The sequence below is a fragment of the Macaca nemestrina genome, chromosome 3 (assembly GCF_043159975.1).
Source record: "Macaca nemestrina isolate mMacNem1 chromosome 3, mMacNem.hap1, whole genome shotgun sequence".
Taxonomy (NCBI): domain Eukaryota; kingdom Metazoa; phylum Chordata; class Mammalia; order Primates; family Cercopithecidae; genus Macaca; species Macaca nemestrina.
The window spans coordinates 189,583,149-189,600,983 of record NC_092127.1 but is presented as its reverse complement, the minus strand read 5'-3'; the positions used below and the strand labels follow the sequence as shown (position 1 = coordinate 189,600,983).

The 17,835-nt window shown below is 50.2% G+C and overlaps 1 protein-coding gene across 7 annotated transcripts in view; it reads left to right on the top strand.

The window, feature by feature from the left end:
• C3H4orf50 (chromosome 3 C4orf50 homolog) overlaps window positions 1-17,835 on the top strand; it is a 120,414-nt gene that overhangs the window by 38,664 nt on the left and 63,915 nt on the right. For all 7 annotated transcript variants that reach the window (XR_011621569.1, XR_011621568.1, XR_011621564.1 and 4 more), the window contains 4 exons: window positions 1,913-1,969; window positions 3,964-4,146; window positions 10,344-10,392; window positions 12,641-12,762. Coding sequence is in view for 1 of the 7 variants with exons in the window: in XM_071093900.1 (XP_070950001.1) it covers window positions 1,913-1,969; window positions 3,964-4,146; window positions 10,344-10,392; window positions 12,641-12,762 (411 nt within the window). In the remaining 6 variants the exon portion in view is untranslated. The remainder of the gene's footprint in view (window positions 1-1,912; window positions 1,970-3,963; window positions 4,147-10,343; window positions 10,393-12,640; window positions 12,763-17,835) is intronic.

The following is a 17,835-nucleotide window of genomic DNA, read 5'->3' as shown; positions in this document are numbered from 1 at the left end:
TACTAGCTGTCTTTTTTAATCATAGACATCCTAGTTAGTGGGAAATTGTCTTTCATTGGTTTTGAGTTGTATTTTCTGATGGCTAATAATGTGGAACATCTTTTCACATTATATGTATGTCTTATTTGTATGTCTTTTTTGAATGTCATTTGTATGTCTTATTTGAAGAAGAGTTTATTCAGATTCTTCCCGTTTTTCTAATAGGGTTAATTGACTCTCTTTTTGTTAAGTTGTGAGAGTTCCTTTTATGTTCTAGATAGAAGTCCTTTATTAGATATATGATTTACAAATATTTCCTCCAATTCTGTAGGTTATCTTTTTAATTTCTTCTCGTTCGCTTTTTGATTGCAAATGCCCAATACTTCTCTCACTGTGGCATATTTATGTTATTTCCTAAACTGAAGCAGACAGAAGGTTTAATCCAAGCCTGCAAATATGATTGAGTGCCTTTTGAATATAAGACAGTCTGCTTAAAGCTGGAATTTTACTTTTTGAATATATTAGGAATGGTGTGCCAAAAACAGATACATGGAAATGTTCACTGAAATCTTGTTTGTAAAACAAAGAAACAGAACTAATATAAATTTCCATAAACAAATTGAAGTCAAATCAATTTGTTTCGGCTTCGTGATTAAATAATATGCAAGATTTTAAAAGAATGAGGTCAGTTTCTATGTGTTAATATGAAAATAGCACCAAAATTTTTGTATCACATACAAACTGAGCTCATTCTTTTAAAATCTTGCATATTATTTCATTATGAAGCAAGATGCAAGATCTTTTGCGTAGTATAATTTCATATACACACATTCTGACCCATATGGGTATGTTGGTCAGAAGAGGTTGGGGATGAGGAAGAGGCTTGTGGCTTTTTATTTGATTTTTTTAACTGACTACAAAGGGACTGAGAGAGTTAGAAGAACTCACACAACACCTGCTTTGTTGTATCTTATGGCTCAGGAATTCAGACAGGACTCGGCCAGGCTGTTCCGCCCTCCAAGGGATCAGTGGGCATGACTCAGTGGTATCCAGCTGGATGCCAGGCTTGGCTGTGGGATCCCTGGCAGCCTCACTCACGTCCTGGCCCCTCTGCAGGGTGGCGGAAGGCAGCCTCCTCCGGTGTCTTCCCTTTTTCTGTCATGTCTCACAGTCTCCCCAGTGGGCACTTGGGATTCTTAAATCCTGGCTCAGAAACAGAAGAGACCCAAAGTAGAAGCTGCCATTCCTCTTCAAGGCTGGACCCACAAAGGCCCCAGGGCCACTTCCACTGCATTCTGTGAGTCAAGGCTTCTCAGGCCAGCCCAGATCTGAGAGAAGAGGATAGGAACCCCCTCCACGGGGAGCAGTCTCAAAGAATCTGTGTCCAGCTTTCATCTGCCCCTAATAGTAACATGAGTTTATTGATCACTGACAGATGCCAGAGCTTGTTCTAAGCACTTTACATGAATGGGTTCACTGAATCCTCACTACAGTTCTCACCAGCGGGGGGTGCACTCATGTGAGCCCCCTTCACAGATGAGAAGACTGAGGCAGAAAGAGTGTCTTGCACAAGATCTCAGTTCCAGCGACTGGCTGAGCCGGGATTAAGGACCCCTGGTGTCTGGCTCAGGAACTTGTATATTTACCACAAGACCGGAAGACTGCCAGGCTGCTTGGAGACTCAGAAGAGAGCTTGGAGTTGGCCCCAGACACTGTAGCTGGGCAGAGCTGATTCTTGAGTATTCAGAACATCTGTCCTCCCGTGATCCTGCCAGGCAGGTGGTGGGAAAGGCCCCTGTTCCCAGCACTGAGTCCCCATGAGGGTAAAGAGGGCAGGCAACTGCCAGCTGCTCTGAGCCCGGCTTGCCTGGGGAAACTCTGGACAGTGGTAAATGACAGTGCAGTGTTGTCAAAAATGTTGCTTTCATTTCAGCTTGAAGAACTTCAGAAAAAGCAACATGAAGCAAAGTTGGCGGTGACTCCCCTGAAGGTAATATGTCCATAAAATCAATATGAAACAGGGAGCTTAGTATTTTTCCTATTAGACATGTAATCCACCTCTATTGTATAAAAGTTGGGATAGGGCCAGGCGCGATGGCTCACACCTGTAATCCCAGCACTTTGGGAGGCTGAGGCGGGTGGATTGCTTGAGCTCAGAAGTTTGAGACTGGCCTGGGCAACATGGTGAAACCCCATCTCTACAGAAAACACAAAAATTAGCCGGGCGTGGTGGCGTGCGTCTATAGTCCCAGACACTTGGGAGGGCGGAGGTGGGAGGATTGCTTGAACCCAGGAGGTCAAGGCTGCAGTGAGCCGAGATCACGTCACGTTCTCCAGCTTGGGCAACAGAGTGAGATCCTGATTCAAAACAAAACGAAACAAAAAAACTGGAAAGAATGAAGGAGACAGAAAGCAGTAGCCCTTGCTTGCACATGGCATTTCCGTGTCTTTTCCTTCGATGTGTTTCCCATGTGTTTGAGAGCCTACGATGTCTGTACGTTTGCCTCCTGCTGTTCCCACTCGATGGGGTGACCTAGGAGGTGAAGCGCGAGACGCCTTGGTTCATAAAATCGTCACCACTGCACTGTGTGCTCAAGCACCTTCCTTTCTATCTTGCTCTCTCTTTTGTATCATTAATTGTATATAAACACTGTGATGCACTTTTTTTTTTTTTGAGATGGAGTGTCGCTCTGTTACCCAGGCTGTAGTACAATAGTTCGATCTCGGCTCACTGCAACCTCTGCCTCCCGGGTTCAAGTGATTCTCCTGTCTCAGCCTCCCAGGTAGCTGGGATTACAGGCGTGCACCACCATACCTGGTTAATTTTTGTATTTTCAGTAGAGATGGGGTTTTGCCATGTTGGCCAGGGTGGTCTTGAACTCCTGACCTCGTGATCCACCCCCTCTCGGCCTCCCAGAGTGCTGGGATTATAGGCGTGAGCCACTGTACCCAGCCGATGTACAGTTTTTCTCAGAAAGGTTTTCTCCACATATCTAGACATTTATGTTTAAGATCAACTCCAGGAAATGTCATTACTCGCCCACTGGGTTTAATATGTTCTTTGCTAGCAGGACACAGAATTTGGTTAAGGTAACACATTTCATCTTGAACATGGGCCTGGATCTGGGAGAAGCTGGGGGCTCTGCTCTTTCTTTCTGGTCTCCGGGCAGAGTGGAGAGGGAGGTGCCCTGGGCTGGGCATCAGCAGAACCCGGTTATGCCCTGGACTCCCACTGACCTGCAGAGTCATCCTCCCTCTGGGGCCTCAGTTTCCTCAGCCGTCAAATCAGAAACATGAGCTACACAGTTCCTAAAGTTATTTGCCACCCCACATTTCCGTGTCTGTCTGAGCCTCGAGTTGGCGCCTGTAAAATGAAAATCGTCATAATTCCTGCCGAGCCTCTGCAGACGTGGTAGCTGGGAAGGTGCAGAGCAGACCGTGAAGCTCCCGCAGTGCAAGGCTTCCCTCCTCCTCCCTCTCATTGCCATCATTTGCTGCAGAGCGTTTCTTTAAATGAAGACCACAATCCCTTATAAAGTGCTATCTAAATGTGAGATAAGGATAGAAACACGACACTTGGTAGGTGCCTCCCTGCCCCATCTCCTTTTATCCTGGTGTCCGTGACAACCCCCATTGTACAGACGGGCAAGTCGAGGTGCAGAGGGGAGCTTGCTCACACAGCTGGTCCGTGATGGGGCCCAAATCCACGCTCTCGATCCCTGCTGCCTTGAGCCTAGACCATGGGGAGGGCAGTGGGGAGCTCCTGGGTGTGTGTGGCCGTCTGCTCCGAAAGCAGCCTGGCTTCTGGGTGCAAGGAGGCGTTGCAGGGAGGAGCCTGCTCCGCTGAGCGGAAGGAGAGTTGGGGATGGTGAGTTGGGGATGGTGAGGAGTAGGGGCCTCAGCTGACCCTCCGGCCCCCAGTCCCCCAACTCAGCCACACAGCCCTGGTGGTAGCTCTGCATCCACGGCCTCCCTCCCTTTCAGGCCAAGATAGCTTCCCTGGTCCAGAAGTGCCGGGAGAGGAACCGCCTGATCACCCACCTGCTGCAGGAGCTGCACAGACATGGGCTGGGGAACCTCCCGCTCTCTGAGCTGGCACAGAACATGCTCAACGACGTGGCACTGGCTGAGTACGCGGCCACCTTCCTGGCTCCGGGAGTCCCAGAGGTAGAGTCCCAGAGACGACCCTGTCTCTGCTTCCTATGGGGTGTGGACACGTCCCTTGCATGCCCCTGCCTGGCCCGAACAGCCCCTCCTTTCCTCCCTGTCTCCATCCACGGACACGGCTTTTCCTCTGTGCCCGTGCCCACGCCCTGGGTGGTCATGGGAAGGTGCATCTGGCAATACTTACCCTTTACAGTGCTCAGGAAATGGTGCAGTGCACAGATGCAAACCGTGATTGTAATTTAGCATCATACAAGCTTCACTGCATGTGTCACAAGATGGATCTTTTGTGCCGGGACCTGTGCACTGGCCACTTCCTCTGGCGGGTTGCTTCAGTCACCCCAGGACCTCCTGTCCATCCTTCAAGGTACAGGTATGACCTTGCCCAGGCAGCCTGCTCTGAGCCCTGCAGACCAGAGAGTTAGCCACAGCCTCCCCTGTGCTCCATTGCACGTGGCTGCGCATGACGGGGCATGACAGGGAGCTCTCCCGGCTGTTGCAGGAGTTTGCGGGCCGCTCTCCGGTGGGCCCAGAGCCGCTCCATAGCCATCTTTGTCTTCCCAGTGCCTGGCTCTGAGAATCTGCCACAAACCTGGAAGAATGTTTGTTGAATGAATGAAATAATGAACCAAATGAATGAGAATCTCCTCTTCCGGTGGTCAACAAAAGAGGAAATTGAGGCCAGAGAGGTTAGGAGATGTGCTCCGGGTAACACAGGCAGTGCAAGTGGAGATGAATGCCAGCTCTCCTGACTGCAGTTGGCACCCATGGGTGCCCAGCCATGCCTGCCCACACACATACATGCAGCCCCGTTCCTAGGGACAAGCCAGCAACGCCCGTGCCAGACCATCTCCGCTCCTTATGTACGCGGGAGAGACGCAGCTCCCACGGTAAACACAGCCAGGGCTGTTTTCCACAGTCCCTCCAGGCTCTGCCTATGGGACTTGCTCTCAGTCCCTCGGCACCAGGTCTGAGTCTCCCTCTGCAGCTCTGCCCAGCCTGGTCTCTGCAAGGCCAACCTCCTCTGACCCTTCCTTTCCCTCACAGCCTTCAGAGGTCCCTTCTGGTCCAAATCATTGCACAGCAGAGATGGAGGCCTGGAGGCCAAGAGGCATGTTCAGGGCCATTTGTTGACTCGGTCCATAGGCAGAACTTGAATCCAGAGCCCCAAGCTCCCAGTCTCTTGCTCTTCTCTTTGCCCAAGGGGTACAAGACTCCTTCAGAACTAGAATAGGGGTGAGAAAAGAGAGCAGAATTTTGTCAAAGTGCCTTCATAGTCCTTGAGATCCACTACAGACCTGATATCTGGGGGTTAAGTGAGATAAAACTGAAAGCAGGCTGGGTACGGTGGCTCACGCCTGTAATCCCAGCACTTTGGGAGGCCGAGGCAGGCGGATCACAAGGTCAGGAGATCGAGACCATCCTGGCCAACATGGTGAAACCCCGTCTCTCCTAAAAATACAAAAATGAGCCAGGTGTGGTGGTGCATGTCTGTAGTCCCAGCTACTCAGGAGGCTGAGGCAGGAGAATCTCTTGAACCCGGGAAGTGGAGGTTTCAGTGAGCTGAGATCACACCACTGCACTCCAGCCTGGTGACAGAGCAAGATTCTGTCAAAAAAAAAAAAAAAAAATCGAAAGCAGAGTTCCAGGTTGTGAAAGTATCAAATAGCAAATGCAGCTGGTGTCACCCTGGAAGGCCAGCTGTCTGTCTGCTGAGGGGACATCATAGCAGTGGCCCACCTTTCAAGGGCTGCTCCCCACTCTCATAGGCCATTGAGCTAGAATTGAAATGTTCACTGGGGTTGGATAGACTGACTTACAATGACCAAACTCAGAGAGAATGATGTATACACTGGAACATTAATTTTTAAGTTTCCTATGAGAAATAGAACTATTACGCAGGTTGAAGTATCTGATGGATGACTGAAAACTTGTCAGCATATTCTCTCCTTATAGTAGAATTATCTGGAAAATCAAAATTTTTCATTCATTTCCTCATCTGTCACTTGAGTGCCCAGAATGAGAGCAGGGAGAGTTATTATAATAATGTCATCGGACGGATTCATTCATCTCCTATAAGGATGTGCTTCTGGGCTCGGACATGCTTCCGTGGACCAGGGTATCCCTGACAGACCTTTTGAAAGTGAAAAAAAAGTATGATGTGTTTCAGAAATTCAGAGAACTCCAGGCTGCAGAGTGATCCCCAGGGGAGGAGTCGGGGGAGGCTGGGCTGATGGGAAGCCATGGGGAGGAGTGGGGAGAGGCTGGGCTGGATGGGAGGTCACAGGCACCTGTGCCCCGGCGGGGTGTCTGCATCTCAGTTCTTAGTGGAGAGCAGGGTGGGAGTGGCGTTGGCGGCTCCTCCTACTGGTAGCCAGGCAGGAAGCGGATCCAGTGCTGCTTGCTTGATGGACAGTAACTCTCGATTCAGAGGACACAGATGGAATTCCCGATGGAGGCCTTTGGGCTCTGGATAGGAGCCCAGGAGGACTGCCAGGATGGCTGAGGAGACTCTGATGGGCTGGAGGTAGGAAGTGCCAGAGCAGCAAGGGACAGGTCCTGGGAACTCCAGCCAGGCAGTGGAGGGTTGATGTACCTTCCAGGAACACCCCTGGAGGGTCCTGGGCTCCTGGTGCCCACAGTGTCCTGAGACGCTCCCATTCTCTGGCCCCTACCTTTGGGACGGGGGCATGGGCTGGGCTAGGGTCCCAATTGGACAGGCTGCCTTCATTTATCCAGCCAAGCCACGCTGCCCTCCAACTTGCACGCTCTCCCTGGATCTGCTTACTCCACCTTCCCAGCATCCTGCTGCAAGGGTCCACAGGGGACCCTGAGCCTCAGCACGTCCCAGGGCTGTTGAGGGGGTGGGGGCTGGGCCTCGGGCGGGGGCCACTAAGCTCTACTCTTTCAGGAGGAGGTGGCATGGCCTGGTGCCCATGCAGGCAGCAGTCGGTGACCACCTCCCCTCTCTGCATGTGACTGAATCTTTGTATTTCCATTTTCTTTGCTTGCCCTGGTTTGGGTGGGTGGTGGAAATTGAGCCTCAGTCGGTTCAGCCCCAGTGCCCTTTCCACAGGCATGTGGCGATGGGCTGGGGGGCCATGGGTGCTGGCGCCGCCGTCTGTGCTGGCATCTGCTGTTGTACCGTCCGGGTCACTAGCATCCATGGGTCACCCTTGTATCCGCCCTGGCTTCCTTCCTCCTGCTGTGCTGATTCTCTCCAGCTCAGGCGCCTGTTCTGGAGATGGAGGGAATCCCACGAGGTCAGGCTGGCCATGGCAAAAGTCACTCTTCCTTCTGCTGGGAACACGGGTCTTGCCACCTCCCTGATGTTAGCTGGAGATGGGCCCTCAGGGAAGGCAGGCTCCAGCTGTTCTCAGATTCCTAAAACCTCTCTGGAGTTCTTAATTCCACCTTGTCCCCTGGACGCCTTGAGTGAGCAGGGCTCAGGGCACCTTGCTGGGCCTGCTTTGCTTCCTCTCCTATCCCCCCACCGACCCCTAGCCCCAGGGGGCCTTTTATTTTTCCTGTGTTTTGCCTGGACCTAGTCTGTTGATATTCACAAGCGTGAAATGAGACACCTTTGCTGTCTATACTCGGTTACCCTGTCCCTGAGACCTTGGAGGCAGAGGCCCGGGTACCAAAGGAGAGGAGAAGAGGGGTGCCGGGGCTCACCTGGGTCACAGCACTGGCTACGATGGCAGCTGGCTCTCCTGCCCTCCCCTAGGGTCTGACCCTGAGGTCCAATCTACAGATGGAAGTTCCCATCAGAGAACAGAGGACTCCCGAGCTTCCTGTGCTCCTAGGGGTGGTTTCCTGTCCTCTCTCTGGGCACGGAGATTCACCAGCAGATGATGACACCTTCATTCTCAATAATTACCCATCTCATGAACTTGGCACTTGCCCTTCACCTGCCTAAGCCACCTGTCGTCTTCGGCCGGGTGGAGGCTGCTGTCCCCCCATGGGGCTCTGTGAGGTTTGAATAAGACCCCATGTCAGATGCCTGGCACCGCACCTGTCACACACAGGCACCCAACAGCTTTTGGGGCACCTCTAAACAAACCCTCAGTTTTGCTCCCCTGGGAGCAGCCAGGGGCCTTGGGCACACTAGCAGGGGAGAGTCATCCGGTCGGGGCAAAGAGGTAGGTGACCTAGTAAGGAAGATGCTAATTTTACCTCCTCTCGCCCTGCTGTTTCCTCCCCCTGCCACCTCCTGCTTTCCTCTGGGTATTTGTCAATGAGATCTAGTTGCGGGCCTTTGGAAATGGAATCTGGTCTAAAAAAGGGGCAGTCATACTCAGATGGTTGAAGAATTGTCCCTCAAAACCCTGAACTCCCCCAATTCATTAAATCTGCAAATCCCCAAGCCTGGGCCTCCAAGGATCCAGGCAATTATTTTCTCTTTAACTCCTGCCTTTATGAAACTTAGAATATTCCCCTAAAAGTCTGCGTGGGGAGAGAGGCAGGGCTCGGGAGAGTGTAGCACAAGTCTTCATCTGTCCCTTACTCTGTGTCACTGGCATTTAGTGGACGTTCCTTCTCATCTCATTCTGGTGGACTCCTACAAAGAACATATTGGTCCTGTATTTCCGTTCCGCAGATGGAGAGGGTGAGGCTCAGAGAACTCAACTGACTTGACCAGGATCACGGAATCAGTGAGTGGCAGAGCCAGGACTCAGTCTGAGAAAGCCCAGCTCTGCCTCTCACACAGCCCCTCTCCAGCCACTCCAGGCCCATGCGGTAGTTGAGGAGCTGGAAGCAGACAAGGGTCCTTGCACCCCAATCACATACTGAATGCAGGGCCACCCAGAAGTCAGTTGAGTGCACCTGAGGCTGCTCTGCCAGTGTATCCTCTACGAAGGCAAACAGAACCTCAGTCTCTCATTGAAGGAGCCTCTATCTAATGAGGGGACACCTGACTCTAAGCCCAGGGGCAATAAAAGGCATTCATTCAAAGCGCTGGAAATAAGCAGAGAGGAGAGAGAGACAGACTCCAGGAGGAGGAAGCACTCAGGCCAGGCCTTGAAGGACAGAAAGCAGGATTTAACAGCTGAAAGGATGGAGTGAAGGTCTCAAGGCTGCGAGACCTGCTTGGGCACAGGCACGGGGGTGGGAGAGTCCATGGTGCTTGAAGCCACAGCAGTGTTGATAGGGGCGACAGCAAAGTGCTCTAAGAGCACCGTTCAGGAGCAGGCATTGTGCCTGGTACCGAAGGCTCCCAGGGGTGCTGGTGTGATCCAGTCACTACCAGAAGACGGCTGAGCCATTACCCATGTCCCTGAGTATTAGGCCCTGCACCAGTCAATTCAGGTTAGAGGGGACCCTCACAGAGCCCAGGTGCGGCTGCAGCACAGGAGGGGCTGTGTGAGAGGCAAGTGGCTGAACTCTGCCAGGTGGAGTCAGGGAAGACTTCTCAGAGGAGGCAACATTTGACTTGGGCCTTGACATCTATGTAGAAGTTCACCAGAGACCGAAAGAGAGGGCAGGGCCCTTCCAGACATGGAGATGGCCTCCTATACCTGGAGGAAGAGTGTGACCAGGGTGTTGGAAGTGGAGACAGGGAAGACAGTTATCGCAGCAGCACTGCACACAGGCCCCTGCCCCCTCGGAAACACCCAGGAGGAAGCGAGATCCAGGCTGCCGGTCTGGAAACAACTCTCACCTGCCTTGAAGATGCAGCCGTTGTTCTTGCTCAACCACCTGGGGGCCGTGGGCCAATCGGTTGAGTGATCGTTGCCATCTCACTTCTCACCCGCCCCGTGCAGTGCGGAACCAGGAGGACACTGGTCTGTGCGGTGGTGCACTCAGACCCAAGCCCAACCTGAATTCCCGGGTGATTGAATCAGGGGCCCCAGGGGAGACATCAGAGTGCCGGATGTCCTCATTAAAATGTTTTTTAATAGCGATTTCTAAAGCACTTTTATTACTCTCTCCATTTGGAGATTTAATTTGAGAAAAGGAAATGGAATCATTTCTCTGTGCCCGTGTTTCCTAAGAACAAAACCAATTCCTGTTCTCCTCCGAGAATCCTGGAGAGAAGAGGAGGGAGGCCTTCACGCACACAGGCAGGGCTGGTCCTACACAGAATGCAGTTTTTTCGGGGAGGGGTGATGGCCCTGCTTGGCCCAGTTGCCGTCCTCTGTGCAAGGCTGTCCCTCCAGTGCCACGCGGAATAACTGCCAAGATGTTTTTTCTTGCAGACAAGCCACCACCTGGACATCAAGTCTGAGATGACGGCAGCTCTAAGAGGTCAGTGTGATTTTTGATCAGGAAAAGCGTGTGTACTCAGAAAAAGTCCAGGCCAGCAGGACGCTGTGACTGGTGGGCCAGGGGGGAGATGCCCACTGTCATGTTCATGCTACTAAAAGGAATGGGACCCACTTCTCCCTCCTCCTTTCCTGTGTGGCGTTGTCTTCTAATTTCACAATGAGAACACACTGGAAAAATACAAACGTTCAAATTCCTCAGCGCTAGAGTTTCACTCCTGGAAACTCATCCTAGGTAGATAATTCTGTATGTTCCTGCCAGTGCATCTACAATAGTGAAAAACTGGGGGAAACCCTCAATATTGTTAAGGAGCCCATATAATCAGTGAGTTACAACATAGTCATTAAAATGGTACTGAAAAACGCCATGCAACAGCATGGGAATTACCATGTTCTACTAAGTTTAAAACTGTTAGGATACGGGCCAGGCATGGTGGCTCGTGCCTGTAATCCCAGCACTTTGGGAGGCCGAGGAGGGCAGATCACAAGGTCAAGAGATTGACACCATCCTGGCCAACATGGTGAGACCTCGTCTTTACTAAAAATACAAAAATTAGCCAGGCGTGGTGGTGGGCGCCTGTAGTCCCAGCTACTCGGGAGGCTGAGGCAGGAGAATTGCTGGAACCCGGGAGGAGGAGGTTGCAGGTGAGCTGAGATAATGCCACTGCACTCCAGCCTGGTCAAAGAGTGGAATTCCATCTCAAAAAAAGAAAAAAAAAAGCTGTTAGGATATGGAATGTTTCGTATAATTATAACTATGATTCCATGTGCACGTCTGGGTCTGATCTGCAACTTAGGCTAGGACAGCAACTAAAGTACTAGCCATGGTTACTCAGAGATGGTAACATGAGTGCTTTTTTTTTTTTGGTTCTGTTATTTTTATTATTCATTTATTTATTTATTTTTGAGATGGAGTCTCGCTCTGTCACCCACGCTGGATTGCAATGACGTGATCTCGGCTCACTGCAACCTCCACCTCCTTGGTTCAAGCAATTCTCCCACCTCAGCCTCCCTAGTAGCTGAGATTACAGGCACCCACTATCATGCCTGGCTAATTTTTGTGTTTTTGTAGAGACAGGGTTTCTCCATGTTGGCCAGGCTGGTCTGGAACTCCTGACCTCATGTGATCTGCCTGCCTCGGCCTCCCAAAGTGCTGGGATTACAGGTGTGAGCCACTGCGCCTGGCCTATTTTTATTACTAAAAAGAAAATTAAGCCACTACCTGACCAGACAGAATTTTCCTGGGCCTTCTTTTACTTTTTTTTATTTCAATAGTTTTGGGGAAACAGGTGGTATTTGGTTGGGTCTTGTTTAAGCGCAGCTTACTACCCTCAGCGTGGGGGTGGAATGGGGGTCCCAAGGGTTTGTTTAGTGTTGTGTTTGGATCAGGTGCTTGATAAAAACATGTAGAACGTCTGGATGGTGTTACCTTTAAGACCGAGCTGCTATTGAGATCTGTTCATCTAGTGGTTCTTATTTCTAGATTCTATTCTTGCCATCTGTGTGGTCTTAGATGAGTTCATTAACCTCTCTGAGCCATACACTCTTTAACAGGAGGAAAACATGACCTTCCTCTGGAGTGTCTGGCCCCTGGCACATAGCATGATGTCAGTACACAAGCAGAGAAAACTGTTCTCAGTCTTTGACGCCTCAGGATGGGCCTGTCCTTCTCTACCTTGGCCTTCTGTCCCTACACCCTGACTTGGCACCTGTTCTCACAGTTGGAGAGGCACAGATCCTAGCTGGTCTGCTTCTGTCACTAATTTTCTCTCTGTGGCCCCAGGCAAGTCTCCTCCCCTCTCTGGCTCAGCTTCATCCCCTTTCAAAGAAGGACATGTACTAGACCGATTGGGTTATCTTTTCACTGGACATGTCTGGAAGGCCACCACGTGCCAGATCCCACATAGGTGTTTCTGGGCTTACGAAGCTAAGCCGGCTTGCGAAGGCTGTGGTCCCTGCATGGAATGAGCTTGCAGCCAGGTAGGGGAAGGCGAGGCAGGCAGGCAGTTTTCTGGGATGTTCCAAGATCATGAGAGCACCATCAGAGGCGTGTGGGTGACGTGCTTGGAGAGCTCAAAGGCATCTGAGAGGGCCTCTGCCCCAGGGCATGGGATCTAGGAATGATCTGGGCATGGCTAGAGAGTGAAGAAGGTTATGGCAGGGCCCAGACACTTGTAGACTTTTCACCTTGGTTCCTGGGTGAAGGCTTGACTGAGAATTTTCCCTTCCAGCTCAGACATATCTCTTGAATCCTGAAATGGACAGTGTCCTGCAAAGCTCATGGTCTTCAGAGTCCTGCCCTGTTCCCAAGCCGGAGTGGCCAGCACAGACAGCCCAACTGGATTCTCTGAAGGTGAGAAGGCACCTGTCACCTCATTTCGTAAATGAACTTTGTTATTGAAAGTACAACACATTTACAGCTTAGCAAATTATCCAAGCGATATGCACCTGGAAAGGTAGCACCAAGTCAAGAAATAGAACACAACCCACTCCCCAACAGCTCCCCAGGTTTCACCCTCAGTCTCTATGGTCTAATTTTAATGTTTGTTTCTGGTCAAATCATGTGTCCTAGGTCTGGTGACTTTTGTTTTTGTTTGTTTGTTTGTTTGAGGAGTCTTGCTCTGTTGCCCAGGCTGGAGTGCAGTGGCATGATCTTGGCTCACTGCAGCCTCTGCCTCCTGGTTTCAAGCAATTCTCCTGCCTCAGCCTCCCAAGTATCTGGGATTACGGGTGCCCAACACCACGCCCAGCTAATTTTTGTATTTTTAGTAGAGACGGAGTTTCACTCTGTTGGCCAGGCTGGTCTTGAACTCCTGACCTCCTGATCTGCCCACCTTGGCCTCCCAAAGTGCTGGGATTACAGACGTGAGCCACCACTCCCAGCTGTCTGGTGACTTTTAGTGGATGCTGGACATCATGTATGAAACATTGACGATACAATTTGAGGCCTGACAGTCTCTCCATCCACAGAGGACTTCCTTTGTTCTGGTCAGGGCAGATCATCTTCCTCACATCAGGGCTGAGTCGACGAGGAGTTCCAGTGCTCAGGAGGTCTGCTGCGTTTCTGGTTCACGCTCACTCCTAGGGCATAAAAGCCTGTCAAGTATTTCAGAGCCCTTTCCCCTGTCGGACCCAAGAGGCCGCTCAGAGCTCTCCTTAGCTTTTCACCTTCTCAGTTGGCTCTTTCCTGCACAGACCCTGCCTTCACCTCGAGGGGAAATACGTCCTCAAGTGTCCTGCTCGCTTTTCTTGGCTTCTCTTCTGTTTTCAAGTTTGGTCCCACAAGTCCTCATATCCTTGGTAGCTCTCAGATGGCTCCAGACAAATGTTTTGCTACAGTTCCCCGAGCTTTTCTAGTTGCGCTTACTGCAGGTTTGGTCCTGAAGATCCTAATCAGTCATTGCCAGAGCAGCATTCCCCTCTGTCTTCCCAGAGAACACTTATTTTACTTATGAGCTTTGGGGTCTGGCAGATCTGAGCTCAAGTCCCAGTCCTACCCCTTTTTAGTTCCCTGTGACGTTGGGCAAGTACTTCCTCTGCCTGCACGTAACTCTCAGCTGTGAAATGCGGCTGCCTGTCTGTTACTGTTAGGAGGAGAAATCAGGCAGGCAGAGCTGAGTGTGTGCCTGGCACATCAGAGGTGCTCACAGAAAAAAAAAAGAAAGCAGCCGTTACTCAGAAGGAAAACTGCTCTTATTTTATTTCAGCCGATTGTATTTTTTATCCCTTCTTTTATCCCTATGGCTTCTTTCCTGCCTCCATGATTACATTAATTCATTTTATCTAAAAGATGAAAGAGACAATAATATTTACCTCGCAGGCTTGTTGGGACAATTCAGTGAAATCATGCATATGAAGTATTTATTATAGTGCCTGGAATCAAAAAAAATGATAGCTATTGTTATTGACCTTAAACTTTTTTTTTCTGACTGGTAAATTTCATTTTAAATGACTTCTTATCTAGGAATAATAACAAAGCTTTGATCATTCCAAGGTTAATTACCTCTGATTTTTAATTTTGATCTACCTTATCGGCAGTGGGTAGAAGATATTCTAGGCAGCCTGGGCGCAGTGGCTCACGCCTATAATCCCAGCACTTCAAGGGGCCGAGGTGGGCGGATCACTTGAGGTCAGGAGTTTGAGACTAGCTGGCCAACATGGTGAAACCCCATCTCTACTAAAAATACAAAAATGAGCTGGGCATGGTGGTGCATGCCTGTAGTCTCAGCTACTCGGGAGGCTGAGGCAGGAGAATTGCTTGAACCCTGGAGGCCAATGTTGTAGTGAGCCAAGATTGTGTCACTGCACTCCAGCCTGGGCAACAGAGCGAGACTCCATCTAAGAAAGAAAGAGAGAAAGAGAGAGAGAGAGGAAGGAAGGAAGGAAGGAAGGAAGGAAGGAAGGAAGGAAGGAAGGAAGGAAGGAAGGAAGGAAGGGAGGGAGGGAGGGAGGGAGGGAGGGAGGGAGGGAGGGGAAGGAAGGAGAAAGAAAGGAAGGAAGGAAGGAAAGAAAGAGAAAGAAAGGAAGGAAGGAGAGAGAAAAAAAGAAAGAAAGAGAAAGAAAGAAAGAGAAGAAAAAGAAGAAAACATCTTAGGTGAAGGGAACACTTGCAAAGAGATGGGAGGGTGAGTGCCCATGAGGCATTTGGAGGCATGGCAAGCAACATCGCTGGAGCATGAAGTATGAGGAGGTAGAGAGGAGATGAGAAGAGGATAATGACAACAGTGATGGCAACAGCAGCGAAACAGAAAACACACCCAAATCTTACTGCGCCGGCATTGGCTCATCCAGTCCCACAAAGGGCTCACCAAACAGATATCAGCATCAGCTCCACTTTACCTGTGAGAAAAGATGAGGCACAGAGGGGGCAAATTTCACCCAGCTCATAAGCGGCTGGGCTAGGCTGGGCTCCCAACCCAGGGCGCCTGGTTCCCTCTGACCCTCTGATCGTTATGTGGCCAGATGGTGCGTGGCCCGGATGGGGCGGGGTTAGGGGGAAAGGAACAGTCCCCTCCTCCCTCCCTCAAAGTTCCAATCTGGAGCTCAGTGTGAGAACAAACTCTCCAGTGTCTGCTCTCGAGATACGGGCCAGAAACCTGTAGCAAAGCTTCTGAGGAAGTAGGTGAAGTAACATGTTGCATGAACGGATAAACCAAAAACGCATCTCAATACCCTTATGGTTCCAAGTTTGTCAAGTGTTCTTCAGCTTTCGTCAAAGTCATCACCACAAACACAGAATCCCACTGGACTGGAAATGCTATGGACTTGAAATGATTTCCTCTGTTGGAAATCATTTCAAGTCCATAGGGGACTTCCGTTTCTTTGCAGCAAGATGGCAGAATGTCAATTTAAACTTTTTCCCCATGCTTTGCATGGTACCTGGCCCGCGGGAGGCCTTCAGAAGCAATTGTTGGGTGAGTAGTTAGCCAGAGACAGGGGCCATCAGGCTCTTTCTCTGGAAGGCGCACGGCACCTGCCCCTGGTTCCCAGCACTACATTTTCGCTGCAGTCATGGTTCTGTCCAGTCATCATGAGCATCTGGGAACACAGCTCCTTGCCTTGGGCAAAAACAGACCGCAAGCCACATATCTGGGCTGGTTTTGGGGAAGAGCTTCCCATGCTGAAAACAAACTTGTTAAGTAATGACACCAGGAGATTCGTGATCTACAAGGAAAATGAGGCATGGAGTTTTGAAGGGCAGTAACTAAATTTGTCACATGTCACACAATTCTATTACTGTATGGTTGAGCTTAGCGAAAAGAGAAGAGAGCTTAAGAGTATACAAACATGTCCTGAAAAGGCTGACAAATCTTTAGTGAATGAGGAAATGTTTAGCCCTCTGTAATGTCAGCCTCATCCTATCACTCACCCACTGAACATCCAACACTGCATCCCAGGGTTCAGCTGTTACTGTGGTGGGGGTTCATGCAGGCTTGAGAGCCATATGGCCTGAGTTCAAATCTTGCAGCAGCCTCCTATTAGCTGTGTGGCCTTGGGCACATCACTTCACCTCTCTGAGCTTCTGTTGCTTCATCTGTATGATGGGATAATAATAATAACACTTATCTCCTTGGTATTTTGTAAAGATGCAATGAATCAATACATGGAAAGCCCTTGGAAGGATATATCGTAAGAACTCAGTAAACTGTTGTAGATCGAACCCTAGGAAATTGCCAATATTATACTACTCTTTCCCTCAAAAATAGTAGTTTCATATTGCTTAAACTATCATTATTATTATTTTTATTATTATTGTTATTATTTTGAGGTGAATTCTCCCTCTGTTGCCCAGGCTGGAGGGCAGAGGCACGATCTCGGCTCACTGCAACCTCTGCCTCCCAGCTTTGAGCGGTTCTCCTGCCCCAGCCTTTTGAGTAGCTGAGATTACAGGCGTGCACCACCACACCCAGCTAATTTTTGTATTTTTAGTAGAGACAGGGTTTTACCATGTTGACCAGGGTGGTCTCGAACTCCTGACCTCAGGTGAGCCACCCACCTCAGCCTCCCAAAGTGCTGGGATTACAGGCATGAGCCAGGCCGACTATCATTATTATTATTATTATTATTATAATAAGATGGAGTCCAGACTCTATGCACACATTAGTCAGCCCAGAATGACCTTGCGTTTTAAACACATAACAGAATCCTGCTCCTCCCCAAAAGCCGAGCTCAGACACTGCCTCCATAAGGCCTTCCCAGATCTTCAGTGTGCAATCATCACTTCTGTCCTGGAGGCTTCGTCAGCACCGTGGGTCTCTCTTTGGGCTTGAACACTGCAGCATAATATCGAGTTTATGTGTCTGCCTCCCCCACTGGATTGGAAGTGCTCTGAGGGCAGGGACAGGGTCAGGCTTGCCACATAGTGGTCGCCGATTCCCTGCTTCTGCTGTGCAGCCTCTTCTTCAGCCGTCTTCCACCGGCAAGGCAGGAGGCCCTGCACATTGCAAACCTGCGGCTGCTCTTGCCTCCTGGGACTGGTGGAGAAGTTGGCTCCATTCTGCAGATCTGTCTGGCAAGGCACAGACACACCTGACACACCCTTTAGAGGAAGGAGAAGAGGCATTGGCAGGACTCACATGTTACCTGGTGAGGCGGTCCTTCCTGTCGTTTGCAGAAAAGGTGCCTGAGAGGTGTGAGATGCTGGTCGTGAAGGGATCACAGGCACAATAGTGACTGGAAAGGAGACGTAGAAAGAGTGGAGATTTGAAATCAGATGGGCTTAGCTTTGAACTCTGAGCCAGCCACTTCAGAGCTAATGCATTTAGTGAAGGCATTTAGAATCTCAAACTGTTAAGTGGGTTTTCATCTATAAAGTGGGCCTGATGATAGCTTGTTGGGGGAACTAAGTGAAGGCAAGTAAGATGGCACATTTGGGGAAAGCCCTGAGATGTGCTGGGCATGAGGTTTGCAACCAGCAAGACATTAG